Source organism: Mobula birostris, unplaced genomic scaffold (assembly GCF_030028105.1).
Source record: "Mobula birostris isolate sMobBir1 unplaced genomic scaffold, sMobBir1.hap1 scaffold_1604, whole genome shotgun sequence".
Classification (NCBI taxonomy): domain Eukaryota; kingdom Metazoa; phylum Chordata; class Chondrichthyes; order Myliobatiformes; family Myliobatidae; genus Mobula; species Mobula birostris.
In genome coordinates, this window is record NW_027274646.1 from 49,496 (window position 1) to 69,417 (window position 19,922).

The window sequence follows — 19,922 nt, forward strand, 5'->3', positions numbered from 1 at the left end:
CCAGCCGCGTTTCTTTCCCGAGTCCGCAGAATCTGCTGTCTGACCCCCTCCCCCAACGATTGAGACCCCTGTCACTGCTGCCTTCTTCCTTCCGAGCCGCTGTTTCTGACCCCTGGGTAAGCCATCTCCGCCCACAGTATTCGAACGGGAGTAGTGATTGTTCAGGGGGACAGCCACAGGGGTGCTCTATGGCCCTGATTAACCCTGACGGACCCACATAATTATAACATATAGTTACAGCAGTGCAAAGCAATACCGTAATTTGATGAAGAGCAGACCATGGGCACGGTAAAAAAAAGAAGTCTCAAAGTCCCCGAGTCGATCGACTCCCGAGTCCCTGATAACAGGCGGCAAAAGGGAGAAACTCCCTGCCATAAACCCCCAGGCGCCGTCGACCTGCCGAGGCCTTGGAAGCAGCCGACCACAGCCGACACTGAGTCCGTCCGTCCGAAAACTCCGAGCCTCCGACCAGCCTCTCCGATACAGCCACCCGGGCGCCATCCTCTGCCGAGCGCCTTTGACCTCCCCCCGGCCGCTGAAACAAACAAAGTCGAGGATTTCGGGGCCTTCTGCTCCGTAGATTCCAGACCACACAGTAACAGCGGCCATTTCAGTAGTTTCTCCAGATGTTCCCCCGTACCCTCGCGTCCCTCTCCATCAAATCAGGATTGTGCACGGTCCCCTACCTGACAGATAGGCCACGCGCGCTGCGTCGTGCTGCCATCTTCTGCTCTCTTTCATACATCCTTTAAATTTGAGCAAATATGGGGCGACCTTTTATCCAAAATTTTCATTTCATTTGAATTATTACTCTTTTAATCTTTTTTTTTCCCGAAGTTTTAGATTTGATCAGAAAGTTGTTTTATTCTCTCTTTTCATTTAAAACCCAATGTTTTTTCCTTTCTCTTCAGAAACTGGTAAGAGGAGAGTTGCTATTTTCATTTCTTTGTTATTATATATTTTATACTAGTTTAACAATATCTTTGACTTTGACAAAGTTTGTCTTAATCTTGGTTTATATTGTTACTGATATATATATTTGAACTAATTCTCCTCTGTATTTATGCTTGTTAAAAAAAATCACTAAAAAATTAATGAAAGAAAGAAAGACGATCAGACGGAGGGGATGCGTGGGGAGGAGACACAATGAGCGAGCGGGCGTTCAGTAAGGATGGTGTGTTTTGGGCAGCGGGGTGCCTGGAGGGCCTTTGTGGGATGGCGGTATGAGAGGGGTGCCGTGGAATGGGGTGAAGAGGAAGTGGTGTTGGGGGGGTAACGGCATGCCATGGGAGGGTCGGTGTGCTGGGAGTGCTGTGGGAGGGGCGATGAGGAGGAAGGGGGGCTGAGGAGGAAGCGATGTGGGACGGTGTGTGACAAGGAACGGCCTGGAGGAGTGCTGAGGAGAGAGGGCAGCGGGAGAGGTGGTGATGGCGGAGCCCTGTCTCTCAGTTCTCTCTCTCTCACTTAATGTCTCTCTCTCTCTCTTCTCAATGTCTGTCTCTCTCTCTCTCAATGTCTCTCACTCTCTTCTCAATGTCTCTCTCTCTCAATGTCTCTCTCTTTTCTCAATGTCTCTCTCTCTTCTCAATGTCTGTCACTCTCTTTTCAATGTCTCTCTCTCTCTCAATGTCTCTCTCTCTTCTCAGTGTCTCTCTCTCTTCTCAATGTCTCTCTCTCTTCTCAATGTCTGTCTCTCTCTCTCACAATGTCTCTCTCTCTTCTCAATGTCTCTCTCTCTTCTCAATGTCTCTCTCTTCCCAATGTCTCTCTCTTCCCAATGTCTCTCTCTTCCCAATGTCTCTCTCTCTCTCAATGTCTCTCTCTCTTCTCAATGACTTTCTCTCTTCTCAATGTCTCTCTCTTCCCAATGTCTCTCTCTTCTCAATGTCTCTCCCCCTTCTCAATGTCTCTCTCCCCTCAATGTCTCTCTCTCTTCACAATGTCTCTCTCTGCCTTCTCAATGTCTCTCTCTCTCCTCAATATTTCCCTCTCTCATCTCCATGTCTCTCTCTCTCTTATTGTCTCTGTTCTCAATCTCTCTCTCTCCTAATGTCTCTCTCCTTTCTCAATATCTCTCTCTTCTCAATATCTCTCTCTCTCTCCTCAAAGTCTCTCTCTTAATGTCTCTCTCTTCTCAATGTCTCTCTCTTCTCAATGTCTCTCTCTCCTCAATGTCTCTCTCTTCTCAATGTCTCTCCCTCTCAATGTCTCTCACTCTCTCAATGTCTCTCTCTCTTCTCAATGTCTCTCTCTCTTCTCAATGTCTCTCTCTTCCCAATGTCTCTCTCTCCTCAATGTCTCTCTATTGTCTCTCTCTCTCCTCAATGTCTCTCTCTTCTCAATGTCTCTCTCTCTTCTCAATTTCTTTCTCTCGCTTAATGTCTCTGTCTCCTCAATGTCTCTCAATGTCTCTCTCTCCTCAATGTCTCTCTCTCTCCTCCATGTTTCCCTCTCTCGTCTCAATGTCTCTCTCTCTCATTGTCTCTGCTCTCAATCTCTCTCTCTCCTAATGCCTCTCTCCTTTCTCAATATCTCTCTCTCTCTCCTCAATGCCTCTCTCTTCTCAATGTCCCTCTCTCTCTTCTCAATGTCTCTCTCTCTTTCTCTCCCTTCTCTCCCTCCCTCTCCCCCTCTCTTTCTTCTACCTCTCTCATTGTCCACTCGCTCTACATTCTCCCCTCTGTTGCACTCCCGCTCTCTACCACTCTCGCTCTCCCCCACGAAATCTTTCCCTCTCTCTCATTCTTGCCTCTTCCACCCTCTCTCTTCCCTCTCTTTTGCGATCTCTCCCTCACCCCTCTAACACCCTCCCACTATTACTCTCTTGCTCTGCTCTCTCTCTGTTCCCCTCCACCACACTCGATCCCCCTCTCTCGCCCCGTTCACTTTTCCCCATGCTCTCCTACTCTCCTGTCCTTCGCTCACACCTCTCCCACCCTCTCTGTCGATCGTTCTCTCCCCTCCGGCCTGCCCTCTTTCTCCCCTCCCTCGCTGGTTCTCATCCCTCCCTCTCCCACTCACTTTCCTTTCTCTCCCTCCCCTTTCTTCTCCTCTGTCTGCACGTCTCTGCCCCATTCTCTACCTCTCTCTCTTGTACTCTCTCTCTCCTCTCAATGTCTCTCTCTTCTCAATGTCTCTCTCTCTTCTCAATGTCTCTCTCTCTCCTCGATGTCCCTCTCTCTCCTCGATGTCTCTCTCTCTTCTCAATGTCTCTCTCTTCTCAATGTCTCTCTCTCTCCTCAATGTCTCTCTCTCTCCTCAATGTCTCTCTCTCCTCTATGTCTCTCTCTCTCCTCAATGTCTCTCTCTCTTCTCAATGTCTCTCTCTCCTCAATGTCTCTCACTTCTCAATGTCTCTCTCTCTTCTCAATGTCTCTCTCTCTTCTCAATGTCTCTCTCTTCTCAATGTCTCTCTCTCTTCTCAATGTCTCTCTCTCTTCAATGTCTGTCTCTCTCCTCAATGTCTCTCTCTCTCTTAATCTCTCTCTTCTCAATGTCTCTCTCTCTCCTCAGTGTCTCTCTCTTCTCAATGTCTCTCTGTCTTAATCTCTCTTTCTTCTCAATGTCTCGCTCTTCTCAATCTCTCTCTCTTAATCTCTCTCTCTTCTCAATGTCTCTCTCTCTTAATGTCTCACTCTCTTCTCAATGTCTCTCTCTCTCTCCTCAATGTCTCTCTCTCTCCTCGATGTCTCTCTCTCTTCTCAATGTCTCTCTCTTCTCAATGTCTCTCTCTCTCCTCAATGTCTCTCTCTCTCCTCAATGTCTCTCTCTCCTCTATGTCTCTCTCTCTCCTCAATGTCTCTCTCTCTTCTCAATGTCTCTCTCTCCTCAATGTCTCTCACTTCTCAATGTCTCTCTCTCTTCTCAATGTCTCTCTCTCTTCTCAATGTCTCTCTCTTCTCAATGTCTCTCTCTCTTCTCAATGTCTCTCTCTCCTCAATGTCTGTCTCTCTCCTCAATGTCTCTCTCTCTTCTCAATGTCTCTCTCTCTCCTCAGTGTCTCTCTCTTCTCAATGTCTCTCTCTCTTAATCTCTCTTTCTTCTCAATGTCTCGCGCTTCTCAATGTCTCGCTCTTCTCAATCTCTCTCTCTTAATCTCTCTCTCTTCTCAATGTCTCTCTCTCTTAATGTCTCACTCTCTTCTCAATGTCTCTCTCTCTCTCCTCAATGTCTCTCTCTCTCTTCTCAATGTCTCTCTCTCTTAATGTCTCTCTCTCTTCTCAATGTCTCTCTCTCTCCTCAATGTCTCTCACTCTCTCTTCTCAATGTCTCTCTCTCTTAATCTCGCTCTTTCTTAATCTCTCTCTCTTCTCAATGTCTCTCTCTCTTCTCAATGTCTCTCTCTCCTCAATGTCTTTCTCTCCTCAATGTCTCTCTCTCTTCTCAATGTCTCTCACTCTCTCTTCTCAATGTCTCTCTCTCTTCTCAATGTCTCTCTCTTCTCAATGTCTCTCTCTCTTAACGTCTCTCAATGTCTCTCTCTTCTCAATGTCTCTCTCTCTTAACGTCTCTCAATGTCTCTCTCTTCTCAATGTCTCTCTCTCTTAACGTCTCTCAATGTCTCTCTCTCTTAATGTCTCTCAATGTCTCTCACTTCTCAATGTCTCTCTCTCTCTTCTCAATGTCTCTCTCTCTCCTCCATGTCCCTCTCTCTCCTCAATGTCCCTCTCTCTGCTCAATGTCTCTCTCTCTCCTCAATGTCTCTCTCTCCTCAATGACTCTCTCTCCTCAATGTCTCTCTCTTCTCAATGTCTCTCTCTCTTCTCAATGTCTCTCTCTCCTCAATGTCTCTCTCTCCTCAATGTCTGTCTCTCTCCTCAATGTCTCTCTCTTCTCAATGTCTCGCTCTTCTCAATGTCTCGCTCTTCTCAATGTCTCCCTCTCTCCTCAATGTCTCTCTCTCTCCTCAATGTCTCTCTCTCTCTCCTCAATGTCTCTCTCTCTTAATGTCTCTCTCTCTTCTCAATGTCTCTCTCTCTCCTCAATGTCTCTCACTCTCTCTTCTCAATGTCTCTCTCTTCTCAATGTCTCTCTCTCTTAATCTCGCTCTCTCTTAATCTCTCTCTCTCCTCAATGTCTCTCTCTCTCCTCAATGTCTCTCTCTCTTCTCAATGTCTCTCACTCTTCTCAATGTCTCTCACTCTCTCTTCTCAATGTCTCTCTCTTCTCAATGTCTCTCTCTTAATTTCACTCTCTCTTAATCTCTCTCTCTTCTCAATGTCTCTCTGATCTCAATGTCTCTCTCTCTCCTCAATGTCTCTCTCTCCTCAATGTCTCTCTCTCTTAATGTCCCTCTCTCTTCTCAATGTCTCTCACTCTCTCTCCTCAATGTCTCTCTCCCCAATGTCTCTCTCTCCTCAATGTCTCTCTGTCTCTTCTCAATGTCTGTCTCTCGGTTCTCAATGTCTCTCACTCTCTCTTCTCAATATCTCTCTCTCTCTTAATGTCTCTCTCCTGAATGTCTCTCTCTTTTAATGTCTCTCTGTCCTCAATGTCTCTCTCTCTCTCTTCTCAATGTCTCTCTCTCTTCTCAATGTCTCTCTCTTCTCAATGTCTCTCTCTCTCTTCTCAATCTCTCTCACTCTCTCAATGTCTCTCTCTCTTCTCAATGTCTCTCTCTCTCCCTTCTCAATCTCTCTCTCCCTTCTCAGTGTCTCTCTTCTCAATGTCTCTCTCTTCTCAATGTCTCTCTCTTAATCTCACTCTCTCTTAATCTCTCTCTCTTCTCAATGTCTCTCTCATCTCAATGTCTCTCTCTCTCCTCAATGTCTCTCTCTCCTCAATGTCTCTCTCTCTTAATGTCCCTCTCTCTTCTCAATGTCTCTCACTCTCTCTCCTCAATGTCTCTCTCCCCAATGTCTCTCTCTCCTCAATGTCTCTCTGTCTCTTCTCAATGTCTGTCTCTCGGTTCTCAATGTCTCTTACTCTCTCTTCTCAATATCTCTCTCTCTCTTAATGTCTCTCTCCTGAATGTCTCTCTCTTTTAATGTCTCTCTGTCCTCAATGTCTCTCTCTGTCTTCTCAATGTCTCTCTCTCTTCTCAATGTCTCTCTCTCAATGTCTCTCTCTTCTCAATGTCTCTCTCTCTCTTCTCAATCTCTCTCACTCTCTCAATGTCTCTCTCTCTTCTCAATGTCTCTCTCTCTCCCTTCTCAATCTCTCTCTCCCTTCTCAGTGTCTCTCTTCTCAATGTCTCTCTCTTCTCAATGTCTCCCTCTTCTCAATGTCTCTCACTCTCTCAATGTCTCTCTCTCTTCTCAATGTCTCTCCCTCTCCTTTCTCAATCTCTCTCTCTCTCCCTTCTCAATCTCTCTCTCTCCTCAATGTCTCTCTCTCTCTCCCTTCTCAATCTCTCTCTCTTCTCAATGTCTCTCTCTCTCCTCAATGTCTCTCTCTCTCCTCAATGTCTCTCTCTCCCCTCAATGTCTCTCTCTCCTCAATGTCTCTCTCTCTTCTCAATGTCTCTCTCTCTTCTCAATGTTTCTCTCTCTTCTCAATGTCTCTCTCTCTCCCTTCTCAATCTCTCTCTCCCTTCTCAGTGTCTCTCTTCTCAATGTCTCTCTCTTCTCAATGTCTCCCTCTTCTCAATGTCTCTCACTCTCTCAATGTCTCTCTCTCTTCTCAATGTCTCTCCCTCTCCTTTCTCAATCTCTCTCTCTCTCCCTTCTCAATCTCTCTCTCCTCAATGTCTCTCTCTCTCTCCCTTCTCAATCTCTCTCTCTCTTCTCAATGTCTCTCTCTCTCCTCAATGTCATCTCTCCCCTCAATGTCTCTCTCTCCTCAATGTCTCTCTCTCTTCTCAATGTCTCTCTCTCTCTTCTCAATGTCTCTCTCTCTTCTCAATGTCTCTCTCTCTTCTCAATGTCTCTCTCTCTCTCCTCAATATCTCTCTCTCCTCAATGTCTCTCTCTCTTTTAATGTCTCTCTCTCCTCAATGTCTCTCTCTTCTCAATGTCTCTCTCTTCTCAATGTCTCTCTCTCTCCTCAATGTCTCTCTCTTTTAATGTCTCTCTCTCCTCAATGTCTCTCTCTCTCCTCAATGTCTCTCTCTCTCCTCAATATCTCTCTCTTCTCAATGTCTCTCTCTTCTCAATGTCTCTCTCTTCTCAATGTCTCTCTCTTCTCAATGTCTCTCCCTCTTCTCAATGTCTCTCTCTTCTCAATGTCTCTCTCTTCTCAATGTTTCTCTCTCTTCTCAATGTCTCTCTCTCTTCTCAATGTCTGTCTCTCTTCTCAATGTCTCTCTCTGTTCTCGATGTCTGTCTGTCTGTCCTCTTTATGTCTCTCCCTGGCAGATGGTCTGACCTCCACCTACTCAGAGCTGAACTTCCGGAGGGACGAGCCCCTCATCGAAGACATCGGCGATCCTCCTGTTACCTCAGAACCCGAGGGGCAGCCACTCACTGCTCGAACAGGTCAGAGTTCACAGTAATGGCCTCTTTCTGCAGGGGCCACGCGTCACACGCCGAAGCGCCCGAGTTTCTGTCGCATCTACCTCGACCATTTCATCTGGCAGCTCGTTCCTTAGACGGATCACATCTTGGTTATAAAAAAGCTTGTCCCCAGTGAAAAACTTTTCCCCTCTCACCTTAAACCTGTGCCCTCTGGTTCTGGATTCCTCGACCCTGGGGAAAAGTCTGTGCACACTCACCCTATCTGTGCTCCTCGTGGTTTTACACACCTCTGTAAGGTCACCCCTACGCTCCAAGGAATAAAGTCCCAAACTCCCGACCTCTCTCCGTCACTCAGTCCCTCGAGTCCCGGCGACATCCTCGTAAATCTCCCTTCGCACTCTCTCCAGCTCAGCGGCATCTTTCCTGCAGCGGGGCGACCAAAACCGAACACCGTACTCCCAGTGCGGCCTCGCCGACGTCTCGTACGACTGGGACGTGACCCCCCCCGACTCCCGTACTCAGTGTCCTGACTGATGAAGGGCAGCGTGTCGAACGCTTTCTTCACCGTCCCGTCCACCTGTGACTCCACTTTCAGGGAACCGTGTCCCTGTACCCCTGGGTCCCTCTGTTCTACAACGCTCCCGGGGTCCCTGTCTACCTGTGACTCCACTTTCGGAGAACCGTGTCCCCGTACCCCTGGGTCACTCTATCTTCCCTCAATGTCTCTCTCTCTTCCCAATGTCTCTCTCTCTCTTCTCAATGTCTCTCTCTCTTAATGTCTCTCTCTCTTCTCAATGTCTCTCTCTCCTCAATGTCTCTCGCTCCTCAATTTCTCTCTGTCTCTTCTCAATGTCTGTCTCTCGGTTCTCAATGTCTCTCTCTCTTTCTCTCCCTTCTCTCCCTCCCTCTCCCCCCTCTCTCTTCCACCTCTCTGTTCGTCCACTCGCTCTACATTCTCCCCTCTGTTGCACTCCCGCTCTCTACCACTCTCGCTCTCCCCCACGAACTCTTTCCCTCTCTCTCGTTCCTGCCTCTTCCACCCTCTCTCTTCCCTCTCTTTTGCGATCTCTCTCTCACCCCTCTAACACCCTCCCACTATTACCCTCTTGCTCCGCGCTCTCTCTCTGTTCCCCTCCACCACACTCGATCCCCCTCTCTCGCCCCGTTCACTTTTCCCCATGCTCTCCTACTCTCCTGTCCTTCGCTCACACCTCTCCCACCCTCTCTGTCGATCGTTCTCTCCCCTCCGGCCTGCCCTCTTTCTCCCCTCCCTCGCTGGTTCTCATCCCTCCCTCTCCCAGTCACTTTCCTTTCTCTCCCTCCCCTTTCTTCTCCTCTGTCTGCACGACTCTCTGCCCCATTCTCTACCTCTCTCTCTTGTTCTCTCTCTCCCCTCAATGTCTATCTCTCTTAATGTCTCTCAATGTCTCTCTCTTCTCAATGTCTCTCTCTCTTAATGTCTCTCAATGTCTCTCTCTCTTAATGTCTCTCAATGTCTCTCTCTTCTCAATGTCTCTCTCTCCTCAATGTCCCTCTCTCCTCAATGTCCCTCGCTTCTCAATGTCTCTCTCCCTTCTCAATGTCTCTCTCTCCTCAATGTCTCTCTCTCTTCTCAATGTCTCTCTCTCCTCTCAATGTCTCTCTCTCCTCTCAATATCTCTCTCTCCTCAATGTCTCTCTCTTCTCAATGTCTCTCACTCTCTCTTCTCATTATCTCTCTCTCCTCAATGTCTCTCTCTCTTCTCAATGTCTCTTTCTCTTCTCAATGTCTCTCTCTCCTCAATGTCTCTCTCTCTTCTCAATGTCTCTCTCTCCTCAATGTCTCTCTCTCTCCTCAATGTCTCTCTCTTCTCAATGTCTCTCTCTCTCCTCAATGTCTGTCTCTCTTCTCAATGTCTCTCTCTCTTCTCGATGTCTGTCTGTCTCTCCTCTTTATGTTTCTCCCTGGCAGATGGTCTGACCTCCACCTACTCAGAGCTGAACTTCCGGAGAGACGAGCCCCTCATCGAGGACATTGAGGATCCTCCTGTTACCTCAGAACCCGGGGGGCAGCCACTCGCTGCTCGAACAGGTCAGAGTTGACAGTAATGGCCTCTTTCTGCAGGGGCCACGGGTCACACGCCGAAGCGCCCGAGTTTCTGTCGCATCTACCTCGACCATTTCATCAGGCAGCTCGTTCCTTAGACAGATCACATCTTGGTTAAGAAAGCTTGTCCCCAGTGAAAAACTTTTCCCCTCTCACCTTAAACCTGTGTCCTCTGGTTCTGGATTCCCCGACCCTGGGGAAAAGACTGTGCACGTTCACCCTATCTGTGCCCCTCGTGGTTATACACACCTCTGTAAGGTCACCCCTACGCTCCAAGGAATAAAGTCCCAACCTGCCCGACCTCTCTCCGTCATTCAGTCCCTCGAGTCCCGGCGACATCCTCGTAAATCTCCCTCCGCACTCTTTCCAGCTCAGCGGCATCTTTCCTACAGCAGAGCGACAAAAACCGAACACCGTACTCCCAGTGCGGCCTCACCGACGTCTCGTACGACTGGGACGTGACCCCCCCCGACTCCCGTACTCAGTGTCCTGACTAATAAAGGCCAGCGTGTCGAACGCCTTCTTCACCGTCCCGTCCACCTGCGACTCCACTTTCAGGGAACCGTGTCCCCGTACCCCTGGGTCCCTCTGTTCCACAACACTCCCCGGGGTCCCCGTCTACCTGTGACTCCACTTTCAGGGAACCGTGTCCCTGTACCCCTGGGTCCCTCTGTTCCACAACACTCTCCGGGGTCCCCGTCTACCCGTGACCCCACTTTCAGGGAACTGTGTCCCCGTACCCCTGGGTCCCTCTGTTCCACAACGCTCCCCGGGGTCCCCGTCTACCCGTGACTCCACTTTCAGGGAACCGTGTCCCCGTACCCCTGGGTCCCTCTGTTCCACAACGCTCCCCGGGGTCCCTCTCTACCCGTGACTCCACTTTAAGGGAACCGTGTCCCCATACCCCTGGGTCCCTCTGGTCTAAAACACTCCCCAGGGTGCTGGGTCCCCTTGTTCCACAACACCTCCGCCGGGTCCCTCTCGTTCACTGTGGATGTCCTACTCCAGTTTCTCCTCCCGAAATACAATGGCTCGCACTTTTCTGAATTAAACTGCATTTGCCACTGTTTGGCCCACGTCCCCAGCTAAATGAGATTGCACTGTAGGAAATGACTGTCTTCGCTGTTGACCCCACCACCAAAGTTAGTGTCGTCTGCAAGCTTGCCGACCACGTCTTGTACAATCTGCCGCAAACGGTCGATAGAGTTGACAAAGATCACTAGTCCAACCACCAACCCTGTGGTGAGCACCGCCGGTGACGGACTTCCCGTCTGAGGAGGAGAGAGCGCGGACGGTGGGTGGGAGGGAGTCCCCAGTGCGGGAGACGGCTGAATTCACGCACACGCTGAATGGGCTCTCTGCAGGTGCGGATAAACAGGAGCCGAGAGAGAACCTCGGAGACAGATCGTACCGGAAGATCTGCCCATCCTGCCTCGTCACGTTCTCCGTCATCGCGATCGTGGCCGGGCTCTCGATCCATGGTGAGTTTAACGGGGCTCCGACCGCAGGCAAGCAGAGTGGAACGAAATGTTAGTGTAAGCCCTGACGGTGACACCGACACATCCCTGACTGCGACACCGGGGAGCCCACACGGTGAGTCCATCACCTCCCCACCTCACCGTAACGCCGGCAGACTCCAAACCGTTCCTGTGACGCGACCTTTACCCTGGTACAACCAAATGCCAGCGTGACGCAGGAACACGACACCAGCTCGCCGTGACTCCGGCATGCCCCTCACAGTCTCACCGTGAGTATAAGACCATAAGACTATAATACGTAGGAGCAGAGCTAGTCCATTTGGCCCATCGAGTCCGCTCCGCCATTCGATCTTGGCTGATCCTTTTTCTTCCCCCATCTCCTCCTTGGCCCCAGTTCCCGGCCTTCTCCCCGTAATCTTTGATCCCGTGTCCAATCAAGAACCTATCAATCTCGGCCTTAAATACACCCAATGACCTGGCCTCCACAGCTGCCCGTGGTAACAAATTCCACGAATTCACCACCCTCTGGCGAAAGAAATTTCTCCGTATCCCTGTTTTGAAAGGGCGCCCCTCTATCCTGAGGCTGTGCCCTCTTGTTCTAGACTCCCCCACCATGGGAAACATCCTTTCCACATCTATTCTGTCTAGGCCTTTCAACATTTGAAAGGTTACAATGAGATCCCCCCTCATCCTTCTGAATTCCAGCGAGTACAGACCCAGAGCCATCAAACGTTCATCGTACGATAACCCTTTCATTCCCGGAATCATCCTTGTGAACCTCCTCTGGACCCTCTCCAATGCCAGCACATCCTTTCTAAGACGAGGGGCCCAAAACTGTTCACAATACTCAAGGTGAGGCCTCACCAGTGCCTTATGAAGCCTCAACATCACATCCCTGCTCTTGTATTCTCGACCTCTTGAAATGAATGCTAACATTGCATTTGCCTTCATCGCCACCAACTCGACCTGCAAGTTAACCTTCAGGGTGTTCTGCACAAGGACTCGGAAGTCTGTCTGTATCTCAGATTCATGGATTTTCTCCCCGTTTAGAAAATAGTCCACACATTTATTTCTACTACCAAAGTGGGCATTACCATGCATTTCCCAACATTATATTTCATTTGCCAATTTCTTGCCCTTTCTCTAAATCTGTCTAAGTCGTTCTGCATCCTACCCGTTTCCTCAACACTACCTGCCCCTCCACCAGTCTTCATATCATCTGCAAACTTGGCAACAAGGCTCTATTCCATCATTTAAATCATTAATATACGGCATAAAAAGAAGTTGTTTCAACACCGACCCCGCGGAACAGAACTAGTCACTTGCAGCCGAAGAGAAAAGGATTATTTTATTCCCAGTCACACCCCTTCACGTGATACCGACACACCGCTCACTGTAGCACTGACAGACGATTCACCGTGACAATGACATCCCCTTCACGACCTCTCTCAGTGTTACAGATCCGTCAGTCTCTGATCGCCTCCGATCAAAAGTACCAGAGACTTCTGGAAGAATATCAGGAGATGAACAGGACCCAGCGCCAACGCCGACTGCAAAACGACGAGCTGAACTCAACCCTTGAATACAGGACAACCGAGAATTCACGCCTGGATCTCTCCCTGAGGACCTGTCTCAAGAATGTCTCCGTCCTCGAAAGCAAGTTACTTGTTCTCGAAAGCAACCACTCCACCCTTGAAAACAAGGTGTTAGTCCTGGAAAGCAACCTCTCCGTCCTGAGCAGCAATCTCTCTGATCAGCGCCAAATGCAAACCCATCTCCTTGACAACTTCAGACACCTCGAAATGAAGTACGGAACTCTCAACGAAACCAAGGCTGAAATCTGCCAACTGCTGTCCAGTAGAAAGGGTGAGATAACATCCACACTTCCCACGCTACTAATCACAAGGCAGAGATGGGAGGGGAGGCTGTAGTCTGGGGCTGATATCGGGACTGTACGATGAGACGTGCGGCGATTCCCGGCAAGTGCGTGAAGGGACGGTGTAGCGCAAGCGATACCAAGTGTCTGATCCCGGCAAGTGCGTGAAGGGACGGTGTAGCGCAAGCGACACCTAGTGTCTGATCCCGGCAAGTGCGTGAATGGACGGTGTAGCGGGAGCGACACCTACTGCCTGAATGCGGGCAGTGCGTGAAGGGACGGTGTGACGGGAGCGACACCTAGTGTCTGGACCCGGGAGTGCAATGTTGTCGCGGCACAGGAGGAGCTTCACTCTGCGTTCGATAGGACGAGGGGAGAAGCTCTGATCTCTGAATATGAGTGGCGTAATAGTGTGGAGGGAGATTCACTCAGTGTCTGACCCCGGGAGTCCGTGATCGGACAGTGTGGAGGGAGATTCACTCTGTGTCTGACCCCGGGAGTGTGTGATGGGACGGTGCGGAGGGAGATTCACTCTGTGTCTGACTCTGGGAGTCCGTGATCGGACAGTGTGGAGGGAGATTCACTCTGTGTCTGACCCCGGGAGTGTGTGATGGGACGATGTGGAGGGAGATTCCCTCTGTGTCTGACCCCGGGAGTGTGTGATGGGACGGTGCGGAGGGAAACATAGAAACATAGAAAATAGGTGCAGGAATAGGCCATTCGGCCCTTCGAGCCTGCACCGGCATTCAGTACGATCACGGCTGATCATCCAACTCAGAACCCTGTACCTGCCTTCCCTCCATACCCCCTGATCCCTTTAGCCTCAAGGGCCATATCTAACTCCCTGCAATGAACTGGCCTCAACTGTTTCTTGTGACAGAGAATTCCACAGATTCACCACTCTCTGTGTGAAGAAGTTTTTCCTCATCTCGGTGCTAAAAGGCTTCCCCTTTATCCTCAAACTGTGACCCCTCGTTCTGGACTTCCCCAACATCGGGAACAATCTTCCTGCATCTAGCCTTTCCAATCCCTTTAGGATTTTATACTTTTCAATAAAATTCCCCCCTCAATCTTCTAAATTCCAACGAGTATAAGCCTAGTCAATCCAGTCTTTCATCATATGAAAGTCCTGCCATCCCAGGGATCAATCTGGTGAACCTTCTTTGAACTCCCTCTATGGCAAGAATGTCTTTCCTCAGATTAGGGGACCAAAACTGCACACAATACTCCAGGTGTGGTCTCACCAAGGTCTTGTACAACTGCAGTAGTATCTTCCTGCTCCTGTACTCGAATCCTCTTGTTATAAATGCCAGCATACCATTCGCCTTTTTCACCGCCTGCTGTACCTGCATGCCCACTTTCAATGACTGGTGTATAATGACACCCAGGTCTCATTGCACCTCCCCTTTTCCTAATCGGCCACCATTCAGATAATAATCTGTCTTCCTATTTTTGCCACTAAAGTGGATAACCTCACATTTATGCACATTAAGTTGCAACTGCCATGAATTTGCCCACTCACCTAACCTATCCAAGTCACCCTGCATCCTCTTAGCATCCTCCTCACAGCTAACACTGCCGCCCAGCTTCGTGTCATCCGCAAACTTGGAGATGCTGCATTTAATTCCCTCATCCAAGTCATTAATTATATTGTAAACAACTGGGGTCCCAGTACTGAGCCTTGCGGTACCCCACTAGTCACCGCCTGCCATTCTGAAAAGGTCCCGTTTATTCCCACTCTTTGTTTCCTGTCTGCCAACCAATTCTCTATCCACATCAATACCTTATCCCCAATACCGTCTGCTTTAAGTTTGCACACTAATCTCCTGTGTGGGACCTTGTCAAAAGCCTTTTGAAAATCCAAATATAACACATCCACTGGTTCTCCCCTATCCACTCTACTAGTTACATCCTCAAAAAATTCTATGTGAGGCTAACTGGTCAATAATTCCCTTTGTCCTCCTCTGCTGGACTCTGAATTTCTTCCAGTCCTCAGGTGTACCACTTTTATGTGAGCCACATAAATAATCTTCCGGAAATAGTAGGGGACAGAGGGTCCAGTGAGATGGAGGAACTGAGCGAAATACATGTTAGTAGGGAAGTGGTGTTAGGTAAATTGAAGGGGTTAAAGGCAGATAAATCCCCAGGGCCAGATGGTCTGCATCCCAGAGTGCTTAAGGAAGTAGCCCAAGAAATAGTGGATACATTAGTGATAATTTTTCAAAACTCGTTAGATTCTGGACTAGTTCCTGAGGATTGGAGGGTGCCTAATGTAACACCACTTTTTAAAAATGGAGGGAGAGAGAAACCGGGGAATTATAGACCGGTTAGCCTAACATCGGTGGTGGGGAAAATGCTAGAGTCAGTTATCAAAGATGTGATAACAGCACATTTGGAAAGTGGTGAAATCATCGGACAAAGTCAGCATTGATTTGTGCAAGGAAAATCATGTCTGACGAATCTCATAGAATTTTTTGAGGATATAACTAGTAGAGTGGATAGGGGAGAACCAGTGGATGTGTTATATTTGGATTTTCAAAAGGCTTTTGACAAGGTCCCACACAGGAGATTAGTGTGCAAACTTAAAGCACACGGTATTGGGGGTAAGGAATTGATGTGGATAGAGAATTGGTTAGCAGACAGGAAGCAAAGAGTGGGAATAAACGGGACCTTTTCAGAATGGCAGGCAGTAACTAGTGGGGTACCGCAAGGCTCAGTGCTGGGACCCCAGTTGTTTACAATCTATATTAATGACTTAGACGAGGGAATTAAATGCAGCATCTCCAAGTTTGCGGATGACACGAAGCTGGGCGGCAGTGTTAGCTGTGAGGAGGATGCTAAGAGGATGCAGGGTGACTTGGATAGGTTAGGTGAGTGGGCAAATTCATGGCAGATGCAATTTGGTGGAGGGAGTCTGACCCCGGTAATTTGTGTGATGGGTCGGTGTGTATCTGACTTCCGGCAGTTGTATTGTACGATACGGAGAAGTATTCACTGCTCCTTGTTCCTGATTTCCAGAAGAACCGTGTTTTCTGGACTGGATGAAAATTGAAGACAGCTGTTATTTCATATCGAAGTTTAAAAAATCTTATCATGAAGCGAAAGAATACTGTTCGAAGTTTAATTCAAAGCTTCTTGAAATAAATTCAGAAGAGGAAGAGGTATGTGTCAATTCGACAGAAGATATATCGACACCAGAGTGAATCTCCCTCCACACCGTCCCATCACACACTCCCGGGGTCAGACACAGAGTGAATCTCCCTCCGCACCGTCCCATCACACACTCCCGGGGTCAGACACGGGGTGAATCTCCCTCCACACCGTCCCATCACACACTCCCGGGTCAGACACAGAGTGAATCTCCCTCCACACCGTCCCATCACACCACCCCTCCCCCCCACCCCAGGTCAGACACAGAGTGAATCTCCCTCCACACCGTCCCATCAGACACTCCCGGGGTCAGACACAGAGTGAATCTCCCTCCACACCGACCCATCACACACTCCCGGGGTCAGACACAGAGTGAATCTCCCTCCACACCGTCCCATCACACACTCCCGGGGTCAGAGACAGAGTGAATCTCCCTCCGCACCGTCCCATCACACACTCCCGGGGTCAGACACAGAGTGAATCTCCCTCCGCACCGTCCCATCACACACTCCCGGGGTCAGACACAGAGTGAATCTCCCTCCGCACCGTCCCATCAGACACTCCCGGGTCAGACACAGAGTTAATCTCCCTCCGCACCGTCCTATCACACACTCCCGGGGTCAGACACAGAGTGAATCTCCCTCCGCACCATCCCATCACTCACTCCCGGGGTCAGACACAGAGTGAATCTCCCTCCACACCGTCCCATCACACCCCCCCCCCCACCCCAGGTCAGACACAGAGTGAATCTCCCTCCACACCGTCCCATCAGACACTCCCGGGGTCAGACGCAGAGTGAATCTCCCTCCGCACCGTCCCATCACACACTCCCGGGGTCAGACGCAGAGTGAATCTCCCTCCGCACCGTCCCATCACACACTCCCGGGGTCAGACGCAGAGTGAATCTCCCTCCGCACCGTCCCATCACACACTCCCGGGGTCAGACGCAGAGTGAATCTCCCTCCGCACCGTCCCATCACACACTCCCGGGGTCAGACGCAGAGTGAATCTCCCTCCGCACCGTCCCATCACGCACTCCCGGGGTCAGACACAGAGTCATGCTCCTTAAGCTGTGCTTTCATTAATGATAGCAATTTAATTTCTCAGGACCTTATTGACAGATCTGACTATGACCGGAACAAATCATACTGGATTGGAAAATGCAAATTCGGGTGAGATTTGGGGATCATAGCGGGTTTTGCAGAGAGATTGTGCAATGGGACTATTTTGGGGACTGACATGGGCTGCGAGAATGGAATGGGCAGGCTTTGCGGAGAGTGTGTTGAAGTGTGTGTATTTTCAGGACTGACACAAGTCTGTGGGGAGATAATTTGTCACTAAGAGTAGTTTGAACATAGAAGATAAGATAGTACAGCACAGTACAGGCCCTTCGGCCCACAATGTTGTGCCAACCCTCAAACCCTGTCCCCCATATAACCCCCGCACATTAAATTCCTCCATATAGCTGTCTAGTAAACTTCACTAGTGTATCTGCCTCCACCACTGACTCAGGCAGTGCATTCCACACACCAACCACTCTGAGTAAAAATCCTTCCTCTAATATCCCCCTTCAACTTCCCACCCCTTACCTTAAAGCCATGTCCTCTTGTATTGAGCAGTGGTGCCCTGGGGAAGAGGCGCTGGCTATCCACTCTATCTATTCCTCTTATTATCTTGTACACCTCTATCATGTCTCCTCTCATCCTCCTCCTCTCCAAAGAGTAAAGCCGTAGCTCCCTTAATCTCTGATCATAATGCATACTCTCTAAACCAGGCAGCATCCTGGTAAATCTCCTCTGTACCCTTTCCAATGGATGGACACTGTGGGGAGGGAGTAGGACACAAAGATGTATGCGGAGAGATTGGGCAATTGGATTAGTTTGGGAATTGACATGGGCTGTTGTTAGATTGCACAGTTGGTTTAATTTGTGACACGATACGGGTCCTGTGCACAGCGTGGGAAGTGGGTGTCCTTTTCTGACTGAAACAGGTCTGTAATCAGAAGTTTGGGTAGTGGGGTTATTTTGTGGACTGGCGCGGAGCCATGGGGAGAGAGTGGGGCTGTGTCTGTATTTTGGGGTCCGACACGGGCCTGTGGGGAGAAAGCGGGATCATGGGGTTATTTTGGGGGCTGACACCGATCGGTGAGGAGAGGGTGGGTCAGTGGGAATATTATTGGGACTGAAACAGGTATGCGGGGAGAGTGTGGGGCAAGCAATTAATTTGGGTCTGAGACAAGGCTGCAAGGAGAGAGTGGGATGTAGGAGTATTCTAAAGACTGACACGTGGCTGTGCTGGGTAAGTGGGGTAGTTGGAGATTTTGGGGTCTGCTACAAGTCAATGGTGAGGGAGGGCATCAGTGATTTTGGGGGCTGACACAGCTGTCTGCTGGAGTTGTCATTTTGAAACTCTTTTCCCCTCCTTGACAGAGAAGTGTCCTCTAGTGTCGTGTACAAGGAGAAAGCCGGAAAGTTCAAATGCAGGAAATGTCAATGGTACAATGCGTTTTACCCTTGCAGTCAGAAACAACACCATTTCATCTGCGAGAAGTCTGCCTGTTGGTGTCCAGATAGTTCTGAAAAGATCCAAGCTGTGTGTCAACAGCCCGAGGGGCCGACTTGATTCAAATGACAACACACTCTTTCTGCCCATCTCTCTCTCCGACTGTCACTAACCATCTCCTCTGCCCCTCGCACCTACTGTATTCTCCTCTCTCCTCCTATCGCTCTCTTACTCGCCATCTCAATTTCTCTTCACCCTCGTTCCTCCAAACACTTTCCCTCTCATCCTCCTCCCTTCCCACCTTTCCTATTCCATCCCATGTCCCTTCCGCTTGCTTTCTTGCCTCCCTGTCCACAACTCCTCCAACTTCTAATCACAATCTCTCTTCCCATTCCCTACTCCCTCTCTACCCCGCTCTCCGCATCCCCCTCTTCCTCTTATCTAACTCCTCTCGCTTTCCCTCTTCTCTCTTCAGCCGCTTTCACCTGAATCATGTTCGCTGTTGTTCACGATACCCCAGCCCTGGGGGAATAGAGTGCACGTGTTCGCCTTATCCGTGCCCGTCGTGGTTTTCTACGCCTCTGTGAGGCCACAGAATAAATCCTCAAAATTCCTGACCTCGCTCCATATCCCAGTCCCACGAGTCCCGGCAAGTTCCTCGCAAATCTGCCCCTGAACTGTTCCTGCTCAGCAGCATCTTTCCTACAGCAGGGCAACCAAAACTGAACACCGTGCTCCCAGTGCGGCCTCGCCGACGTCTCGTACAACTGGGACGTGACCTCCCGACTCCCATACTCAGTGTCCTGACTGATGAAGACCAGCGTGTTAAATGTCTTGTCTCAGACGTTTTCCACTATAATCTCTGGCAGTTTTATTATCTGTGATTTATACAACCTGGATTTGTTCTTTTGCACTATCAATAAATTGAAAAAAAATGTAAAATTAATGTAAATTACAAAAAAAATGCAAAAATGTCGCGTTGGTGCTCATACATTCAGAAATCGGATGGTGGAGTGTAGGAAGGTGTTCCTGACTCGTTGAGTTTTCAGACTCCTGGGCCTCTTCCCCGATGGTAGGAATGAACAGGGAGCTTATCCTGGCGGGTGAAGGGCCTCAGTGATGGATGCTGCCTTCTCCGGGGCTTCGCATCTTGAAGATGTCCTCGATGCTGGGGAGGGCCGTGACCGTGATGGACCTGGTTGACTCTACACCTCTGTGCAGCCTCTGGTGGCCATGTGCCTTGCAAACTCCAGACCAGGTGCGAAAAGTCAGAATGCTCCCAGCGTTCATCTGCAGAAATCTGCGAGTCTTCAATGAAAGACCGAGTATTCCCAATCTCCCGATGTTGTAATCCCTTCTGAAACGAGAGAGCTATGGATGGTGAAGGAAAGTGCAGGGTTAGGTCTAGAATACACACAAACGCAGACTAGAAATAA

At 49.5% G+C, this 19,922-nt stretch overlaps 1 protein-coding gene across 6 annotated transcripts in view; it reads left to right on the forward strand.

Annotated features, from left to right (window-relative positions):
- LOC140192536 (uncharacterized) overlaps positions 1–19,429 on the forward strand; it is a 65,254-nt gene extending 45,825 nt beyond the window's left edge. For 2 of the 6 annotated variants that reach the window (XM_072250098.1, XM_072250099.1), the window contains exons 3-9: positions 7,296–7,415; positions 9,346–9,465; positions 10,845–10,961; positions 12,411–12,824; positions 15,853–15,995; positions 17,092–17,156; positions 18,414–19,429. In XM_072250098.1, coding sequence (XP_072106199.1) covers positions 7,296–7,415; positions 9,346–9,465; positions 10,845–10,961; positions 12,411–12,824; positions 15,853–15,995; positions 17,092–17,156; positions 18,414–18,606 — 1,172 coding nt within the window. In that variant the 3' untranslated portion in view covers positions 18,607–19,429. Of the gene's footprint in view, positions 1–7,295; positions 9,466–10,844; positions 10,962–12,410; positions 12,825–15,852; positions 15,996–17,091; positions 17,157–18,413 lie in introns of those variants that run through there. The other 4 variants (XM_072250100.1, XM_072250101.1, XM_072250097.1 and 1 more) reach the window with 3 other exon arrangements.
- The last annotated feature ends 493 nt before the right edge of the window (positions 19,430–19,922 follow it).